The sequence below is a fragment of the Fonsecaea erecta genome (genome assembly GCF_001651985.1).
Source record: "Fonsecaea erecta strain CBS 125763 chromosome Unknown Scaff4, whole genome shotgun sequence".
In the NCBI taxonomy this organism is placed as follows: Eukaryota; Fungi; Ascomycota; class Eurotiomycetes; order Chaetothyriales; family Herpotrichiellaceae; genus Fonsecaea; species Fonsecaea erecta.
Window position 1 is genome coordinate 1,316,831 of NW_017387247.1, and position 19,389 is coordinate 1,336,219.

The following is a 19,389-nucleotide window of genomic DNA, read 5'->3' on the forward strand; positions in this document are numbered from 1 at the left end:
GTTGGCCGATCCTCTGACAGATTTTTGGAGCAACAGGTCTAGCTGATGCCATGACAACCCCCCCAAAGTACAGTACCTGAGCTCGCTGAACTCGGCGAGACATTGCCAGGACGCACTCAGTCTACTCTTAGGTTACGAAAGGTGACGCTCGAACCATCCTGGGACGATGTGAAGAAGACTCCAACGACTGGGCCCGTGAAATCTGGGCCCACCAAGTCCAGCGTGTCAAAGGAGTCGAACTTGACATTCTCGCCCGCCGTGCTGAACGAGAACGTGTACGAGTCCTCCGTGTACGCCAGCTGCAGCTCGATATCTTTGCCTGCGGCCGGACACGCCTTTCGCGTCAGACGATTGATCCCCTTGGGCTTGTTGACGACTTCAAGGACCACTTCGCCGGTCTTCATGTCGGTGTAGATCCGGGCGTAGCGGAACTCGTCTTTGTATACAGCGAGGCCCGCTTTGCCAGACACTCCGTGAGGCGGCGTCAGGAGGACCACCGAAGATCGACCATCAAGCACCCTCTGTCGTTTCCCAATAAACGAGACTGGGTCTCGCGCGTTCGAGAGGTCAGCCGTGCTGGATATCAGCTCGATGGTCTTGCCGTCGTCTGAAATCTTGTGCTTGCTGAGATCCACGTCGCGGATGTAGCAGAGGTCCACCAGGGGCTCTGAACTCAGAGCACTGGGCTTGCCCACCTGCCGTCCGTATGCGGCCGCCGGATCCATCTTGACAGGTTGCAAGGTTGGCCAGTCACCCTCGGGCCATGATCCTGGGGTGATGAACGTTTCACGCCCCATGACATATCTCTTTTTTGGATCTTGTCGTACTCCAAGACAGACGCACCACCACTGGCCTTGCTTGTCGCAAAAGACGTCACAGTGCCCGGTGTGCTGGATGTACTCCCCGGTCCCACATGCGGTGAGGATGGGATTTTTGGGGTTTGGTTCGTATGGGCCGAAGAGCTCTTTGCTCCGGGCGACGGTGATCATATGATCCTCAAAGGTGCCGCCTTCGGAAATAACCAAGTACCACCACCCGTCTTTGCGATAGATGTGTGGCCCTTCTGGCCAGATGCCTCCGGTGCCGGTCCAGAGCAACCGCTCGCCGCTGAGTTTGGCCCCGGTCTTAACATCGATTTCGAACATCTTGATCGTTGTCATCGGACCAGGGGCGGCAGAACCGTGCAGATATGCCTTTCCTCGCTCATCCCAGACAAGACTGGTGTCGATTCCGTCAAAGTCGAAGAAGATAGGATCACTCCATCGGTGAGAGTGGATGTCAGTGGTGGTGATGATGAAGTTCTGCATCCTTTGACCGTCTTTCTCCTCGCCCTCTGCACGGATCACATTGGTGCAGATGACATAGAATGTCCCGTCGCGATAGCGGATGGTCGGCGCGTATAGACCGCCTGTGGCAGACATGACCTCTCCCCATTCCCCCGGAGGGCTGTGCGTGGTGTCGGAGGCCTTGAGGCTCAACTGTTCGCGGCGATTGAATGCGTTGGCTGTTGATATCGACGTTAGAACTCACACGGGCACGACCACCGCAGCGGGACCTCGACGAAGCTTACTTATGTGTCGCCATGAGACCAGGTCTTTGGATGCATATATCGGCAGACCGGGGAAGATGTGGAAGCTGGAATTCACCACGTAGTATGTGTCGTCGACGAGGACAATGGAAGGGTCAGGCGCGAAGCCTGGGATGATGGGATTCATCATGTGCAATGTTCACGGCCGTCGAGGAAGCAAGACCCCTACCAATTCACTCCCGTCTCGCAACCATATCCAAGTCTATCAGTTGACCTCAGTGCGTGTAAATACCTTGAGCTTAACGGGATACCGTTCCTGATTGGCCCTGATCCTGAAGAAGCGAGTATAGACCTCTATACCGAATGCGTCGTACTCGGCAACCCACATGCCGCAACCACGACCACTGCCCTGGGTTTTGCATATCTTGACGGACTGTTTAAGGTTCGACAGCGTCAGTAATTCAGGCTGAATGATATTGAGGGAACTCTTTCCCGTGAATGGCGCGATGTCGGAGCTTGGCTGCTTACCGGAATGGAAGCGAGAGCCTCCCTCCTCCGGCTTGAGCCCCATGGGGAGCCACGAGCGTGGCATCCCGCAAACAAAGCGTCGTGATCACCTGTCTATCTTTTGCCGCGTTTTCAGGCTAATAACCAAATCTGTCCACGATGGTAGTCCCTCAGCTGGCCACACCGAACACGATGCATGGGGCAAGAAGCCGGTGGCTCGCTGGTGGTGGCTTTCCGGTGGCTCCCCAATCCACCAGCTAGCTCATCCCGTGCCTTTATTGAATACACCGTCTGATACTGGGTTATCAGTCCCAGGCTTACTGCCGCCACCTAGCTAGTGCTGGGAATAACTTTGACTTTTGGCCATAGTCAGACCCAAAATCCTCTAGAGACGGGACCTCATCCAGGCAATGCAGGACCTCGGTTGTCGACTTCATCTTCACGACGGCACGCGAGAATGGAGTCCAATTCAGGCAGATTGCGGAGCCCTTCCCGTCCCTCATGGGCGTTGCTATAACATTGTAAGAAGGCTCGATGCCCCTTGACATCTTCAATCTGTCGGTGTATCCAACAACCTTCGTCTATCATTCCTTGCTTCCTGTGATCGTTCTTCAGACAACATCAACATGGCGCAGGGGGATCCTCAGCTCTTTGTCCCTCCCAAGGGCCACTTTGTCCTCGCAGGCAGAGTCTTCCCTCGAGTCAAATGGTGGAAGTCGTCGACGATGAGATGGCTCTACTTCTACATCTTTGCATTGATTTGTACCAACACCGCCAATGGCTACGATAACTCGATGATGAACGGCCTGCAGTCGCTTCCGATATGGCAGGATTATTTCCACCACCCCAGAGGCTCCATCTTGGGCCTGTTCAACTGTGTCATGAGTGCAGGTGCACTAGCTGGTCTTTTGTTCATTCCATACATGCTCGATGGCATCGGCAGACGGACAACCCTGACCATTGGTGCGTCGATCATGCTTGTCGGGGTTGCCCTTCAGACGGCTGCACAGAGCTTCGGCATGTTTGTCGGTGCACGATTCATCCTTGGCTTTGGCGACATTATCGTCAACTGCGCCGCACCTCTTTTGATTGCTGAGATTGCTCCCGCACAAGATCGTGCCCTGCTGGTCACCATCCAGGCGGCCAACTACCAATCTGGAGCCTTCATCGCTGCCTGGGTCACCTATGGTACCCTCAAGATCAAGAGCAATTGGGCCTGGCGAGCTCCCAGCTTGATCCAAGGTGTCTTTACCGTGTGGATGTTGGCAGTCGTTTGGTTCATGCCAGAATCCCCTCGTTACTACATCAACAAGGATAAATCCGAGAAGGCTATGCAGGTGCTGGCCAAATACCATGCAGACGGCAACGAGCACGATGAAGTGGTTCAGATCGAGTACACCGAGATTGCCACAGCCCTCGCACTGGAAAAGCAACAGAAGAAGTCTTCCTCTTTCTTGGACTTCTTCAAGACCAAGGGGAACCGTCAGAGATTTATCATCCTCGTTTCCGTGGGTCTCTTTTCGCAGTGGTCTGGCAATGGCTTGATCAGCTACTACCTCAATCTGATCCTCGACAACATTGGCATCACGGATCCCAACCAACAACTCCTCATCAACGGCGGAATCACCACCTTCAGCTTGGTCACCAACGTGGGTTTCTCGTTCTTCGTTGACAAGTGGGGTCGTCGACCAATCTACCTGATCTCGACCGTGGGCAGCCTTCTCTCTTGGGTCATCTGGACCATCCTAGCCGAGCGATACACCGCCACTAAAGTACTCGCGTACGGCAAGGGAAATCTGGCGTTTATCTTTATCTATACTCTCTTCTACAATTTCAAGTACGTTACCCCCATATCACTCTGTTTTATGGCCACAGCTAACTCGTATCTGCAGGTCCGGACTGATTGCCTCCTACACCACCGAGATCCTCCCCTACAATCTACGTGCCAAGGGCTTCACCATCATGGAATACGCGCTCTACGGTGCGCTCTTCTTTAACCAATACGTCAACCCGATCGCCTTGAACGCGATTGAGTGGAAATACTACATTGTTTACTGCGTGTTCTTGGCTTTCGAGGTTGTTGTCATCTACTGGTTCTACCCCGAGACTAAGTACCTGCCGCTCGAGGAGATCACCAAGATCTTTGACGGTGAGGATGTGGTTGCAAAGACAAACGAGAATCTGGCTGGAGAGAAGGTGGTCGACACGAGTGTCCACGTCGAGGAGATCAGTGCCGCCAGCAAGGCATAGGAAACGTGCCGGGCACGCCCGTAACGATAGGAGCCTGTTTGGGGAGGAGATTCTATAACTCAGATGCCGTCCAGGTGTGTGGATTGCGTCTGCTACCACTGCAGCAACATGTGTACGCAGCAGACAGAATCGAGATATAAACATCTACATCGACACATATGACAGCTCTTCTATGCCTTTATAGGCAATTTCGCAATCATTATTACTGCCATAAGTCTGTGTGAAAAGGGAGACGAGCCGTCGAGCTTATCGGGCTTAAAAGCAGCACTCGTAAAGACTTTCGCTTAGTGTCGATGTCGGTAAAATGGCGGGTTCTTGTGTCTGAAAAGGGATTTGTGTTTCCTTCCCCAACTGATGTCATTAGCTGCTCTCCGAGTATTTACAGTACATTGACCATTGACATTTCCTTTCCACTACTTGGTACATTCCACATCCTTCTTCCCACCCAACCCATATTATACCCGAGCCAGAGTAACATGAAGCATGTTGCCTCCTCCTCTGCTCGCCTCTGGACATCCCTCCCTCGAAACGTCCAAGCGCTCTCGCTCCTGCAGGTCCAATGTTGTCATAGCAGACCACGGGCATGTCGAGCTCAACCCTTCAGCACAACTTCCTCTTGTGCACAAAAGAACAACCGCATATTCACCCCCTTTCGGACGCCGCCGCAATTCCACGACGCTCTGCGCCTCATCTCCGCGAACAACACGCTCCTACTGGCCCTCTTTACCACCTCCACCTGCACGCCCTGTCGCACCATCACGCCCCTGTTGACGTCGCTGGTCGAAACCCGCCCGCTCTCGCCGGAAGACAGGTACTCCGCGCTCGCGTTCGCAGAGGTCGAACTGGACTCTCCGGACACGAGCAACGGCAACATGATGGACTTGGGCGTGGAATACGGTGTCAGGAGCATGCCCACGCTGATAGGGTTCGGCGGGCGCAGGGCCGAAAGAGTCACGGACCGGCTGGTTGACACGAGGATGATGGGCGATCAGAAGGCGATGGCCCAGTGGATCGACCAGGAGATGAAGAAAGGGGACCCGTTCCCGAGCTCTAACAATCAAAGCGGCGGAGGAGGTGGTGGTGGTGGAGGGCTTCTCGGAAGGATTTTCGGGTCCTGACGATGAAGTGTGTTGCCGTCAGAAATCAGCCGTCAACCGCTAGCCAGCAGACAGGGTCCCTGTCTTACTGTCAGTTGGGTCATGGTCTTTTCTCAATAAGACGCAGGATTTCGACCCTTGATCGGAAATCCATCGTCGCCAGGGAACTGTGCGCATTCCACCAGCTGCCTGCCATCATCAGCCCGGGCTTAAGATGCGACCCTGGGTCAAATGGTGATTCCGGGCTGTCGCACTGCGTTGAGATCTGCGATCGGCCGCAGCTCTTGGACAGAGCCACCAGGTCGAGGGATCAATGACGGTGACATGGTCGCCGTCACAAGGGGCCAGGCGTCTGGAGCTAATCGAGCCATGTTCAACGGCGATTCAAATGATTCGGAGGGACTCCGTTGTGCACGGTCGGTAGAAGATGGGATGAGTCTCGAGGAAGTACCAACTGTGCTCAACCGGCAGTTGTTCCTTTAGGAACTATGTTCCAACAGTCGGCATCTGGTCAATTACCTACCTATTGAGGCAATATTTACTCGAAGGAGCATTAAACTGCCAGCTTTCTCAGCTGGGGGAATGTAGCTTATTTTGCTACGCGCCTAACATCCCCATTGCTTCCCAGCTGTGGCGGCTGGCTGCCTCTCACATAGTGCTGTGGTTTGCACATTTGGGTACATCAAATTCGGATGCTTTGAGACTCCTTTTCTCTTTTCAGGTATGCAGTTCGCCGCTCGCTGACCAGGAAAGCGAAGACTTCCTGTCCCTTCCGCTGTCTTGGAGGAATGCTTACCGCTGAATATCCCACGGGAGTTCGGGGCTGCCCTTGGGTGACCCTCTTCGGTCACGCTGCTGACTACTCTTGCAGCATTCCGTCATATGGGAATGCGCTAGTGAGCACCAACTGCGGGACGAGCCTAGCGTCGAAGATCTTCGCTATTCTATTCGCCGGTCCAAGAAATCGAGGCAAAGCGGCGAGAAGATGCTGGGATTGGCGTCATCCTCGGCCTCATTCGGGCGTTGCGATCCTAAAGCCGTAAACCCCCGCCAGCTGAACTATTGGACGACGCAACATCACGACAGCATTTCTGACCTGTGGTACCTCGAAGAGAAGGAGTAGGAACCACTTCTATCTTTGGCGAGAGCTTGGGCTGATTCATCGAAATCCATCCATTCCCTCTCTTGCGGGAGGGTGACACTTGCGGTACATACCTAGATTCAAACCGGCCGGCCACAGACGGGCGAGTCAAGCTTTGCGCAAAAGTTTAAGTGACCAGTGACAGGGAGTTGTGATTTTCCTTCTCTCAAAGAAAGTTCCTCTGACAATAACCCATTGGCCGAATCTTGTAGAGACACTCATCTCCCTCGCCCTTCGCAGGCCAGACTTCTCGGCAGATTCGAAGGCCCATATCAAGGAGGGGAAGAAAACAAAAGTGAGAATCATGTCGGCGACCAACGGTGACTCAACTCCGGCATCGCCGACGAAGGAGCAGTGGGATGAATTGTACAAGGACGTGAAGGAGTCGTTGCTGGAGGAGATGGGCGAGGAGAGCTGGTATATCATCATCGTGAGTCTAACCCGTTCTTTGGCTGCCTTTCTTGGTTCGGCCCTGTCTTGTCGCGTTTTCAATGCCCGTTTTAGAGAGTATACACGCACACACACACACACACACACACATATATATATATATTGCCAGCTTTTCGGGCAAAGAAAGAAAGTCTATGGATCTCATCCGTCCTAGGAGTCGGCCATGTCACTGCTGTATGGACACTCTGCAGGGGATGATGACATTAGGGAGTGTGTTGAACAGGTCGCAGAGCGCTCTTCATATTTTCTCCCTGCGACTCTCTCCTAACATGTGCGTCCTCTTCCACCATCTAGGCCACGGTCATCACCGTCTCGCCCCAGCCGCACCTCCTCGCCGACTTCTGGACGTACGTCACCACGCACGACGCAACCTTCTCGTCGACGCCAGAATCGCAAACCCGCCTCTCAGACCGGCTGCGCGACATGCTCCTCAAGCTGATCGTCCTGATCGGTGCGCCGCAAGTTCTCTCGGCGATGATCCCCCTCGCGCAGCGCCAGACCGACGGCAAGGGGGAGCAGGAGCGCGGCGAGCTGGATCTGCAGCAGTGGTGCGTTGCCTCCCTCCCTCCCCCCCTACCCACCTACGAGCAGGATGTGCTGCTCCTTTCCGCCACCCTTCACGAATCGGATTTCTCTCTTTCTTTGATTCAAGTCCCCCCTTGCGTTGCGTGATGTCCAAACCACTGACTGCTGGCTGACACTCAACCCTCTCATTCATTGTACGTCCAGGTCTGACATCACCCTCCCGTCGCTGCACGCACGGGGCATCGAGGCCATCACGTCCGTCTACGGGACGCTGTGGCCGCGCATCTTCGCGACCTTCGGCCCGCACCGGGCGCAGGTGGGCCTGCACGAGATCGCCATCGTCTACGGCCTGTACCTGGGCGACTTCTCGCGCCTGACCGCCCTGGAGACGGAGCTGGTCGCCTTCACCGCCATCACATGCCAGGGCCTACGCGGGCCCAGCTTGTGGCACGTCCGCGGCCTGGGGCGGGTGCTGGGGGCGCGCGGTGCCGACGACGAGAACCCCCACATGCGCCGCGTCAAGGACGTCGTGCGCGGCGTCAAGGTCGCCGTCGCCCGGGCCGTGGAGTTTTGTGGGCCCGAGATGGTCGCGCGCAGTGGCTTGGACGGCAGCAATGGTGGGCTCGGGTGGCCGAATGTCGGGGACGTGGTGAGGGAGTTGGGTGGGTGGGGCGACGACGGTTGAGTTGAGTTGAGTGAGACAGATGCGGGCAGAGAGGGAGAGAAGGGGAGCAGACAGACAGATATGAAGGCCGAAGGAAAAGGGGAGGGAATGAACGGCACGATGGGATGAGTTGGGATGGGGAGAGGACAGGGCAGAGACATGCAGACAACTACGAAACAGGCTGGCGCTGTGAGGTGAGGTTGTCCAACTCGGCCATTAAGGGGGGCCAAGTTTCTCAAGATGTGTTTTGATAAAAAAAAATGAGAATCTCGAGTTCCCCATTTTCTTAGAAATCACCGAGGCATCGTCGACATACACACACACACACACACAAACAAACAAACAAACACGTACGTGTGTGTGATCGATCATACTGGATATAGTAGTACAGCTTGACATTGGCAAGAATAATAGTGATTTTCAGAGTCCAAGGGGTGGTGGTGGTGGTCATGATCCACAAGGCTCCTGTGTGTGTCTAGGACTGAACACTCTGGAGTATTCCCGTCGTCATTTTCATCTAGACGACGCTGCTCTTCCTTCCTTCCTCCCTTCCTTGCTGTCTGCCTGTCTGCCTCAAGATTGGGACTGAGGCCGCTTGAGGGGTTTGACCGCTTTGTCTTCCCACACCCTCCTGCGTCAGGCATGCATGATAATGGCGCTGACGTAAAAGTACAAGATAGATTGGTTGGTAACGGTCTGGAGGAAGATTGGCTGCCCCCTCCTGCAGTATTGAACTGCTCAAGTGCTCTTGCGGGCCGGGGTCCTTGGATATTGACTCACATCTGCGTTTCGCGGAGGCTTGCCGGCCCCGTCCGTATTGGGGGCCAGCCCGGTCTTGAATAATCGCATTTGCCGTGATATGTATTGTTGTTCATTCGTCGTCCGTGTCTGCGCCGAATTACGTCGCAAGACCTCTCTTCTCGGACTCGGAGAAGAAAATGAGCATCCTCCAGAGTTTGCGGACGAGAACTTCGGCTTCTTCATCGAGCGCCTGTCGAACGAGTTAGTCATCATCTCTGCAGAGTAATAAGCCGCGCGATATAACTTACCCCTTCCAGTTCTCCCACCAAGTCTTGCGGTTTACCCCGGGATTGGAGAGCATTGACGACGACATCCACGAGCATCTGCTCCTGCACACCCAGGTACTCGACGATCTTTTTCTCCACAAAGGGCTTCAACCGCTCTTCAATGATACTCTCATCCACAAACTCCCACTTGACATCCCATTCCCAAAGGCCTTCTTTATCGTTGGGGATATCAGCAGCGAGCTGGCGAGCGGCTTGGGCCCGCTCTTCTTCTGACATCCCTGCCGTTGTCGAGGCGTCGTACTCAATCGGTATGAGCGTTCTGCGCGTACCGGCCTTGGATTCTTCCTCTTCGTCCTCCAGAAGACCTTCCACGTCTGCAACAGTGCGCTTCGAAACTTGGGAGGCGCTTTGTGCGGCGGCCTTCTGTGCCGCCGCCCCCAAGGACAGCTTGAAGCGGGCAGGTTCACGCCGCGAAACCTGTGCGCGCTCTTCCTCTTCCCTCTCTTGTTCCCTGTTGAACATTTCTCGTTCTTGCCGACTGAGGAAATCGTCGGCCATGGCGTCCACCCGTTCACGCTGGTGGACTTCTCGGGCTCGCTCTCGCTGTTCGGCTGCTCGATCTGCATCGTCATTTGCCATTTCACGCTGTCGAAAGCTCGCCCGGTTCCGGATCCACATACTCCGATCAGCGTAGTACTCCTCCGTCTTACGGGAAGCCTCGATGTCGTCGTTCCAGTCATGCAATCGTTTGCGCATCGCTTCCTTCTCCTCGTCCAGACGGCCGGCATCGTCCTTCTCGCGCTTCTTGACCCGCTCAACAGCTTCTGTGCGTGATCTTTCCCGATTTAGCCATCGGCGTTCCTGATCCAGGAACTGCTTCTCAAGTTCGGCATCTCTCTTTTCTTTGCGGCGTCGTTCGAGCTCCTCATCGCTGGCGTCCGTGTCTTCGTCTTCAAAGGCAGAGGCTCCGTTGATTGCCGTTCCGTTGACCAGTACAACACCTTTCTGGTATTCTCGTGGTATTTGTACGCCAAAGCCTTTGGGACCGGCGGGTGCCCCTCTTGGGCCGACCGGGATGCCGTTCGTGCCGGCTGGTCCTGCAGGTGCTGAAGGAGGCGGAGAAGCCAGACGGCTGAAACGATCACCATTCGTCATGCGATTCCGTTCTTGTAGTTCCATCTCCTCTTCACGTTTCATTCGCTCCAGGTCGCGACGATTGCTCCGATCCCGGAACGCGGCGATTTCTTTCGCCACGGTCTCGCGCATGTCTGCAGGAATGTCTGACAGCTCATCATCAATGGCGATGGGAATTGTGACCACTTCTCCGGTCGCGCCATCTGTATGTGCTCCCTCCGCCATACCGACATCACCATCTCGATCAATATTGGACATTTCGTCTTTCTGTGCTGGAACTGCTGGGTTGCGAAGATCTTTGAGGACGGCATCGACTGCACTTCGCGCATGGTCAAGTCGCATTTCTACCTCATCTGGATCCCTGTTACCCTGAGATTCTTGCCATTGTTCAATGTAGCTTCGTGAGTTGTCATCGGCTACAATCTGCGCGTATGTCAGTATCGCAACGTCCATATTTGCTTTGATCTCACGTACCAGTAATTTTGACATCTCGATCTCGACGTCCTCGTCATCCTTCACCTCTGCTGGAGTCTGTCGCTTGACAGGAACCTCAATATCCCTTAGTACTTCTATGGCAGTACTGAGGCTTTCGGGGTCTTCGTACTCTGCAAAACCAAACTTGCAAGGCTTGCCCTCGGCGTCCATGGCACGGACCCATCTCCGTAAACTTCCTGCTGCGTTCAACAGCCTTTCGATGCCTTCGTCACCCCCCGCGCCCTCGGTGATCCCGCCGACGTAGATTGTCTTGATGATTTCTTCCTTCGTGGGTGGCTGAATCTGTGCAATCCGGTCTCTGTCTCCACGGAAGTCTGAGCCTGCTCCGGCCCCAAGGCCAGGTCTTCGTCCACCTCTTTCTCGATCCTCGCGACCACCAGGACCGTCGGATTTGGAGGGTCCAGAGGTCCCTAAACGAATGACGGGTGCGGAGAAGTTGATATTTGGCATGCTCGGCGGTGGCTGGAAATTGGGAGGAAAGGAGCCAGGTCTGACTGGTTGGTGAGCCTCTTGCTGCTGGATTCCAGGAGGAACCCCCATGCCGGGAACTGCCATACCAGGAGGAGGTCCTGGCAAGAACATGTCAGTACTGGAGCCGGGAGTGTTCCTTGGACTCGAGGTGCAATTTACCCATTCCAGGCGGTGCGCCAGGGAAATTTGCATAGTCGCCCGGCGGTGCGCCATACTGCGCTGATGCTGTTCATATGTCAGATTCTATTTGCAGGAGGGGGCAATTGCGCGGACCGACCTTGGTAAGGCGGGTTGTACATTTTTCTGTGGGAGACCAAGGCTGTTTTCGGACGGTAGAGAAGTGCTTGCAGTTGATTCAGCTAACCCTTGAGTTGGGCGACGTCTGTGGAGGATACTTGCATCGGAACACTTAGGGGCGCAAAGCAGAACTCTAGAGAATATGTGAGTCTAGGATGGGATGTTTATTTGTTCACCTGCGCCTTGCAGCAATTCAAAGCCTGCGGCGAACTCTTTCGGAGTTCGGAAATACTGTTAATCCGGAGAGAACTATATGCAACGAGGAAGTCTTTCACAAAGGAAGACTGAACGACAGTTGCGCGAAGGCAATGTCGACAGGTCCAATATCAAGAATGTACCTGATAATTAGCTTTTCTCCCTAAGAAGCTGACTTGATCTACTATCGGGGATATATACCATGTCTCCTCTCGAAGGCACAGGTCTCTACGCTTCTCGCTGCTCGATACTGCTAGTAACAACGACGAGTAACAACGAGCCCTCTTCGGTTCACCACTTCACGGCTTCCTGAGCACTTATTATACCTAAATGAGTTGGTAGTGCAGTCGATCGGTGGTCAGGGTAGTGCATGAGTGTATTCCAACTGACGCTGGCATCTCTTGTCCGTTTGGTCATGTGAATGGGGAGTTTCCGTCAACAGGCTGCAGACGACGCGAGGAAAAGCAGCCCTGGCACCAACTTCAATAAGGGTGGGCTACTTCTAAACAGCAGCAGGATGTCTCCATCAGTGACAAGATGTATCATGCGGCTTCCCGATCAATAACCAACATGTCTCGACCTTGCTCGTGCGAACTTACGTCCTTCACCAAGGAGATGAATTGCCGACGCGTATTCCTCCAATGAGATTGACACGTTATATCTCGACCTCCTCAGGCCTGACTTACTCCACGTAGATACCCGTCTCTGCTAGGGTGACATCAGCAAGTGATTCAAGTTGGAAAGATGGGATAGCCTGATGGCCTTGCGTCCGAACAACAAAGTACGACGCAGGTCGGAGACAGACCATTCGGAAATCATTCCGTCGATTATGCATCGAAGTAAGGCAGCTTCAGCCGTTGCGCATTCCCAACAGTGGTCAAAATCATCTGCAGAACCGGGAACGCTTCATTCCGAGCCCTTCCATGGCGAACTGTCTCTCTGCGGGCATCATCTGTACCGACGCGCACCCCCAAGAAGACAAGATGAAGAGCTTTCGTCATGTTGAAATCATTGACAAGGAATCAATGTGAAGTCGTTTCTTGTTTCCTAGATCTCCACGCAAGATATGGCTGGTGACGTTATTACAAAGACCTTTTAGCAAGATGGCTGGGACGGCAACAACAGTCTGCTTCCAGTAAACCTCCTTGGAGGTGACGTCTTTAGGAGAAAAAAGCCCAAGAACCCGGAAATCTGGAATTGCAGGCTTGGTCACTCCTGACAGAGACTCCATGCACCCACATACTGTTTGCCCGCGGGCGAAGGCGTGGTTATCTGAAGAAAAGCTGAAACAGGGTCGAATATCCGGTCAGCTCGTATACACGCTCATCCTGTGCTTGGCCCCTATGGTGCCATCAAGCAACGAGCAGGCTTGGAAATGAAGCCCTATGCGCAGTGAAGATTGTAAGTGGAGTAAGGCACACCAGCTAGCGTCCACGATCAGTCTGAATCCAAAGTCCTGTTCGGAAAAATAAAGAAGCAACATGTCCAGCATCCAAAACATCTGCCCAGGACGACTGCAGGACCGATCCTGCTTCTAGCATGTACGCCTTGTCTTTCGAGAGAAGGTAAATGTTTCTGCATGTGGTAGTCTGCTGGCTGCTTGCAGGTATAACTAGGTGGTTGCTAAGCTTCATACAGTGGGAAGTGATATCCGGGAGGTCCGAAGCCAATGAAGCCCTTGTCCAGCGCGTTGCCCGACAGTCACTCTTGCCAAAAGGGCTGCATCCTCGAAAAATAATAATTGCGAGGCTAGACAGATTTTCAGGAATGGGGTCCGTTAGGCGTTAGACGCTAAAGGTCGATAAAGTCCATCAAACGCCCGTACCGTTGGTGCCATTTGCCAATATGGAGGTTTGCCCCATTAGAATCATTGCGCGTGACAATCACTCGCCATTATGACCATCACCTGCTGGGATTGGCGGAGCACGCAAGACATGTTCAAGACTTTGACCAGTCTGGTCTGCTTATTGGCAGCCGTGGCAGGCTGCTTTCGGTGGCAACCAACAGGAGAAGCCCGAGAGGCTTACCGCAAGGCAGGAATTGCATTTGCGCAGGCATGACTCCTCCAGGCCTCACCTCCTTTGAAAATGGACTGGATTGCCACGGTAGGGTGGTATTGGCAGTCTCGATCGCAATCCCCATCCTTTGAGCTGGAAAGTGTGTGGCTATCTGACCTGTCGACGTGGCTCTTTCACCCTTTTCTGGGGCAATTGTTCCCCTGACGGCACTGTCAACAATGGCAGGGAGTATCTGGTACCTGTTCCCACCTCGGCCAATCCATCTCCTTACGGCATTGTGCATGACGGGGCACACGTTGACAGCATTTCCCCATGGCCTAGGGGCCTTTTCCGGGGGCCAATTGATGCCGTGTCGGACTGCCAGATGTTGACTGCGCCGTGGCGATGCTCACTCTTCTCTTGTTCTGGAATAGACGGACGGGAAAAGGACAGGGGGAGGAAGCCTAGCTAAAGGAGAGGCTCATTTGTGCTCCGTAAGAGGAAGAAGGGGACAACTAATAGTGTTTCCGAGACCCTCCCCCACAACTCGGTAACTCCCTTGAGCTAGTTACGGGCATCTCAGCTAGGAAGTGCGTGGATGGTGGATTTTGTTTGACTGTTGCAGTCTATGGCAACGCTTGAGGGGAAGGAGGTGGATTGAGCTTTCTGAATACCTGCAAACAATCTGTCAAAGGCCAGGCAATACTCCTTGAATGGAGCAAGGAGAGAGACTAAACCACTTACCGTATACGAGTGAGGGCTAAGAGGCAGATTAATTATGGAGAAGCTTACCGAGACATGGGTTTGTGGCTGTTGAGTGGCAGTTGTCAAGGGCTCAAGGCCCAAGAAAAATCACTTGGAGTGATGCGGATCCCTGGGGGACGCCTGGGGGCTCGGGGCTTGGGGCTTGGTGCTTGGGGCTCAGGAGCTCTGGAGCCCGTCGCAGGCTGAACAGGCTCCCATTCCGCTCATTAGTCGCCCAGCTAATGGGCAATAACCTTGCTGATTATTGCATTTCGCTATACCATAACCAGCTGGCCCAGCACCACCATGCTGCATCCATCGCAGCCCATCAGAAGACGGTCTCATCCACCACACCCATGACCACCAGAAACCCTCACTCCTCAATTCCTCGATTGCTCAAACCGACCCTTCGACCTCCTACCCTCCTACCACGCCCACGCCCCCGCTTTTTAGAAGATCAGCCATCCTGTGCCCATCTGGCAACCTCCCCCCCTTGCCTCATCCCATCAAATCCCTGTCCAGGATCACACAGCCAGAAAAGCACAAATCCTCATCGAGAAAACCCGCCCTGCTCTGAGACCCTCGGAGTGTTCCACCTTCCGTAATTCCAAGAGTTAGTGGCGGTCAGGTGTGGATTGCGGCTGGTCATTCGCTCTGCCGTCCTTCCCCAGGTTGCACCGTGTCCACCTACAACGCAACAACTTCTGCATCCTTGCGTCTGCTGAGCAGCCGTGGTCGTCGAGCCGTGGGCTGTTGGTGGAGAAAGAGTTGGTCTGGCCTTGCTCCCGATCTGTACAACTCCGCTTCTTGCGATGCGACAACTTGAACCTCGCCGTTTAATCTTCTCTCCATTTCCCTCCAGCGGCACAGAGCATGTCCCTTCCTCATCATCGTGGTGATCGTCATTACCAATGGCTACCGTCGCTTCCGAGTGCGCAGTCCACGCAGGCAGCTCAACCAGTTCCGGATATTCGAAAACTTCACGCCGACAGTACCAAGCCTGCGACCAGTGCCGCAAGGCCAGAAGGGCATGCGACGCAGGCGCCTTGAGGGTTGTCAACTTCCCATTTCGTGAGAACGATCAGCCTGACTGGTCTGCCTCGACATGTGAAGCCTGCTCAAATTGTGCAAGGACTAGCAAGACCTGTACATTCGACTGGCTTCGCACGCTTCCTCTCCAAGGCCTACCGAAAGGCGTGAAGAGGAAGTTGGAATCGACCGGTTTACCTGAATATGTCACTAACTCAGCAGCCGCACCAGACACAAAACCTCAGACTCCATATTCCCATGGCTATTCATCATTTGCAAATCGGATTAGTTATCCACAACTCGCACCTACCACCCAGGCCTTCCAGAACACGGGACGGCATGGAATCACTGAGTCCTACGAGTCAACCTATCTCAGGAGCGGCGCCTTCGCGGAGGGCTCCTCGGAGTCTGAGACGCTTTATTGTGGAGACGGGAACGGCAGCCAGACCACACCTTCGACCGCCTCAATGCCAAATGGCGCATCAGCGTCTGTCCGGACTGTCGGCGGCAACGTCACTCTCCCGAATCATTTGCCCTCTGGAGAATGCGCGGGCCACAATCGATGGAATGGCATTGGGCTTGTCAACCGGGACTCGTCTTCTACGTCACCCGACTCCAATTCCAATGATTCCAGCAATGCAACCTCCAAGAACGAGTCATCTCCAAGTCTGACTTCAATGAGTTCCGAAACGAGTTGCGAGGATGAAACCCCCCCGACTGATTCCACACCATCACGCATTAAACGTGCGAAAAACCCACACCATTATCACTACTCAGCCTCGACCGATCGAGATTCGCCGGAAAGCACGCGGTCAAAGGCGCCATCACACGGTTCAGCCCTTTCAACAAATGGCAGAGGGCAAAGCACGGCTCCGCTGTCAACTCGCCAGCTCCATTTCGCCGACGCGGCAATGAAAGCGATGATTGCCAGTGGCCTGTTACGCATCTACCACGATAGCTTTGAGAACTCCTTGTCGTGTTGGGTAACGGAGAAGAATTGTCCGTACGAAACCGAGCTTCGGAACCTCATTCCGCATGCAAACCCTGCTTCGACAGCAGAAGAAGCTGCGCTCCGTCTGGGCGACAATCGAATCTTCTCGCGCGTCTCCCGCTTGGATTCGGCGTTTTCCCTATTGAGGGGCCGCGAATTGTCCGCCATGGAAAACCGTACGGCGACTAAAGCACTTAACGCCGCGATCATGGCATTTGCCAGCCAATGGTCCCATGGCTCCCACAACTCCTTCTGGAAAAGCAAGGAAGGCATGTCGCAAATGAAGGCATGTCAAACACACATGTCGGGCTTGTTTTCACGATCCGGGCGACCCAACGAGCCGATGCTGTCTAGTGAATGTGAACGGATAATCCAAAAGACGCTCTGGCATGAGGCGAAGACCGCCATTCAGTCGAGCTCTGAGATCGACTCTTTCAAGGTGATCCTTGCGTACATGATCTTCGCCCTAACGCAGAGACCGATCGATGCGAAAACCAAATCGACCCCAGAGGCGCAGACATCGCCGATAGACTCTTCGACGAGCAGCCGTCGAGGTTCTGACAACTCCTACGTTTGCGAACCTCCTTCGCAATGTGCAGACCCCGCCATGAACACCATAGTCAACGAAGAGTGGAATCCGTTTTACGCCAGCGATCTCGAGGCATTGGCGTCCCCGCCCATCTACCTTGAGACAGCAGTTCGAAACTTGTTCTCGTGGAGGCGCAAGATCGAACGTTACCGCCGGTTGCGATCGAAAGGAAAGGGCGACTACGGACATGGCTCTATGGGCGCGCTTGCTCTCAAGGACCATCAGACGTTCAACCTCCTGTTCTGGCTGGGCGTCATGTGCGATACAACTTCGTCAGCTATCAGTAAGCGTCCGCTAGTCATTCCAGATGAAGATTGTGCCATGATTCGAGAAGAGATGGACGATTTCGACGCCGTCTGTTCCAGCGATCACGAGCAGTATTTATCCTTCCAGGAAACACATGACCGCGACAAGCGCTCTCTGTGGGGAGACTATCTATTGAGCTTCAAGTGGGCAGGGCCCCGGAAAACACAGCCCCGGTGGCCCTGCAAATTCGACGAGGCGGCGTTGGTGCTTCAAGAAGCAATCCCGGTTAAAGTTCTCATGTTCCGCAAAGTGGCACAGCTGCAGACCCTCGCCTTCCGCAGGACGCCACCACAGGAGCTTGAGAGGTGTATTCACGAGGCACTCAAGGTCTACGAACAGTGGAATACAACGTACGGGCCGTTTATGAACGACTGCGTCAGTCAGCACAACTTCCTCGAGCCGCACGTGCAGTCATGGTATGTCATTCTGGATGGTCACTGGCACTACGGTTGCTTGTTGCTGGCAGATACAATATCTCAGATTGACCGGGAAGAGAAGACGATGCAGCCTCAACGGACGCTGCGAACAACCTGCCACTTGATAAAAGAGCTACGACACGACAACGCTTGCGCCATCGCTAAGATTGCGCAGGCGTCCCTATCGGAGCACAAACCGTCTGTGCCTGATAACTCGGAGTTCCATTTCGTCTGCAACGGCAGCGCCATCCTCACCGAACCTTGGACAGATATTCTTGTCCGGGCTATGGGGAGTGCATGCAAGGTCTTTATCACCTGGTTATCGAGCTGGGACAATCCTGACGATCCGAATCACGCATGGGTCCACACGCACACGAAGTACCAGGATCTGTATAACCAAGCAGAGGCTTGTGTCCAAGGAATGACGCTGCTAGGTCGGAAATCTGACGCGGCAAATTATACAGCGCAAATGTTCTGGACGAGATTAAGCCAGGTGTGCTCGAGCCGGCGCCCTTCAGCAGAGCTGTTTCAAGACTAATGGCGGAAAAAGCCCGTCATTTTCGAACATGCAGCTATAAAGAGGATGATATTGGTGAATATACAAGTCCCCACGACAATGGCTTCTGGAAAACGGACTCCATGTCCGAACTCCTTGTCCGAACTCCTTCCTATCACGTTGTATATGCACATGGCGGAAACAACCCTCCGAAGGGGAATTGAATACAAGCAGGCTCCGATCAGAAGCGGAAGGGCCGCGACTGAAGACGACTCGGCAACTAGTGACCGTGCTGTGGCTCCTGCAAGGTTAGGATGTCTTCAGCGAGAGCAAAGGTGAAAAGAAAACACGAGACGTCAGGGGACAGAAAACATTTATTTTTCATGTATCCCCATTGTGTGTGCTGAGTTTATTACTCATTTACTTTGACACATAAGTTTGATGGCACTGGAAACAACGATTACGCAGCTATCTGGGGTCAGTAAAAAGAGTCCAGGCCATGGCGGACAAGATCAAGAGATTCAGGTAAGAGCAGGATACCAGGGGCAAAAGAGAGGGGGAAAGTGAATTGTGGTAGCATGACAAGGCTTAGCCGCAATCTGCAAAGCAGAAAAACTTGCTGCGTGCGGTACGACGAAATCCTGCCTGAGTCGCCCACTGTGGCAGGGTGTGTCGGCACGCTGGCCGGCCTGCCTGCCAGCCGCATTATACACATCAGCATGCTACGCTCGATCAATACTGGAGAGCGCGGTCAAAATGAGGGAAGGAAACCCGAACAGGAATAAGGAAAGGGGCAAAGGAGCACAGGAAGGAGGGACAGCAGCAGGGAAAATCGGCAGCGAGAATGAGGACAGGGAGGAAAAGTTTGGATACCCGGAAAACGGCCACTTGCCAGCGAGAGAGCTGTTTCCATATCACGATATGATGAACATATGTTGTCGCTAGCTAGCTTTTTATTCTTCTCGGATCTCAGGCAATTATTTGACGGCCGTCTTCTTTTCTCTGGCCCTTTTGTTGAGGTGAAGCGAGCAGCTGGCTG

The 19,389-nt window shown here is 54.0% G+C and overlaps 6 protein-coding genes across 6 annotated transcripts; 4 read left to right on the forward strand and 2 right to left on the reverse strand.

The window, feature by feature from the left end:
• Positions 1-116: 116 nt before the first annotated feature.
• Positions 117-1,715, reverse strand: AYL99_05242 (hypothetical protein; the record flags this gene model as incomplete). Its single annotated transcript, XM_018836754.1, has 2 exons — positions 117-1,504; positions 1,571-1,715. 2 exons carry the CDS (start codon positions 1,713-1,715, stop codon positions 117-119), a joined length of 1,533 nt encoding a protein of 510 aa, XP_018693607.1.
• A 946-nt stretch (positions 1,716-2,661) lies between these two features.
• On the forward strand, positions 2,662-4,285 carry AYL99_05243 (hypothetical protein; the record flags this gene model as incomplete). Its single annotated transcript, XM_018836755.1, has 2 exons — positions 2,662-3,872; positions 3,928-4,285. 2 exons carry the CDS (start codon positions 2,662-2,664, stop codon positions 4,283-4,285), a joined length of 1,569 nt encoding a protein of 522 aa, XP_018693608.1.
• Positions 4,286-4,761: 476 nt separating this feature from the next.
• On the forward strand, positions 4,762-5,403 carry AYL99_05244 (hypothetical protein; the record flags this gene model as incomplete). Its single annotated transcript, XM_018836756.1, has 1 exon — positions 4,762-5,403. One exon carries the CDS (start codon positions 4,762-4,764, stop codon positions 5,401-5,403), a length of 642 nt encoding a protein of 213 aa, XP_018693609.1.
• Positions 5,404-6,827: 1,424 nt separating this feature from the next.
• AYL99_05245 (hypothetical protein) lies at positions 6,828-8,183 on the forward strand (the record flags this gene model as incomplete). Its single annotated transcript, XM_018836757.1, has 3 exons — positions 6,828-6,953; positions 7,268-7,521; positions 7,703-8,183. 3 exons carry the CDS (start codon positions 6,828-6,830, stop codon positions 8,181-8,183), a joined length of 861 nt encoding a protein of 286 aa, XP_018693610.1.
• Positions 8,184-9,060: 877 nt separating this feature from the next.
• On the reverse strand, positions 9,061-11,589 carry AYL99_05246 (hypothetical protein; the record flags this gene model as incomplete). Its single annotated transcript, XM_018836758.1, has 5 exons — positions 9,061-9,153; positions 9,212-10,747; positions 10,799-11,388; positions 11,450-11,515; positions 11,568-11,589. 5 exons carry the CDS (start codon positions 11,587-11,589, stop codon positions 9,061-9,063), a joined length of 2,307 nt encoding a protein of 768 aa, XP_018693611.1.
• Positions 11,590-15,434: 3,845 nt separating this feature from the next.
• AYL99_05247 (hypothetical protein) lies at positions 15,435-18,392 on the forward strand (the record flags this gene model as incomplete). Its single annotated transcript, XM_018836759.1, has 1 exon — positions 15,435-18,392. One exon carries the CDS (start codon positions 15,435-15,437, stop codon positions 18,390-18,392), a length of 2,958 nt encoding a protein of 985 aa, XP_018693612.1.
• Between the last annotated feature and the right edge of the window lie 997 nt (positions 18,393-19,389).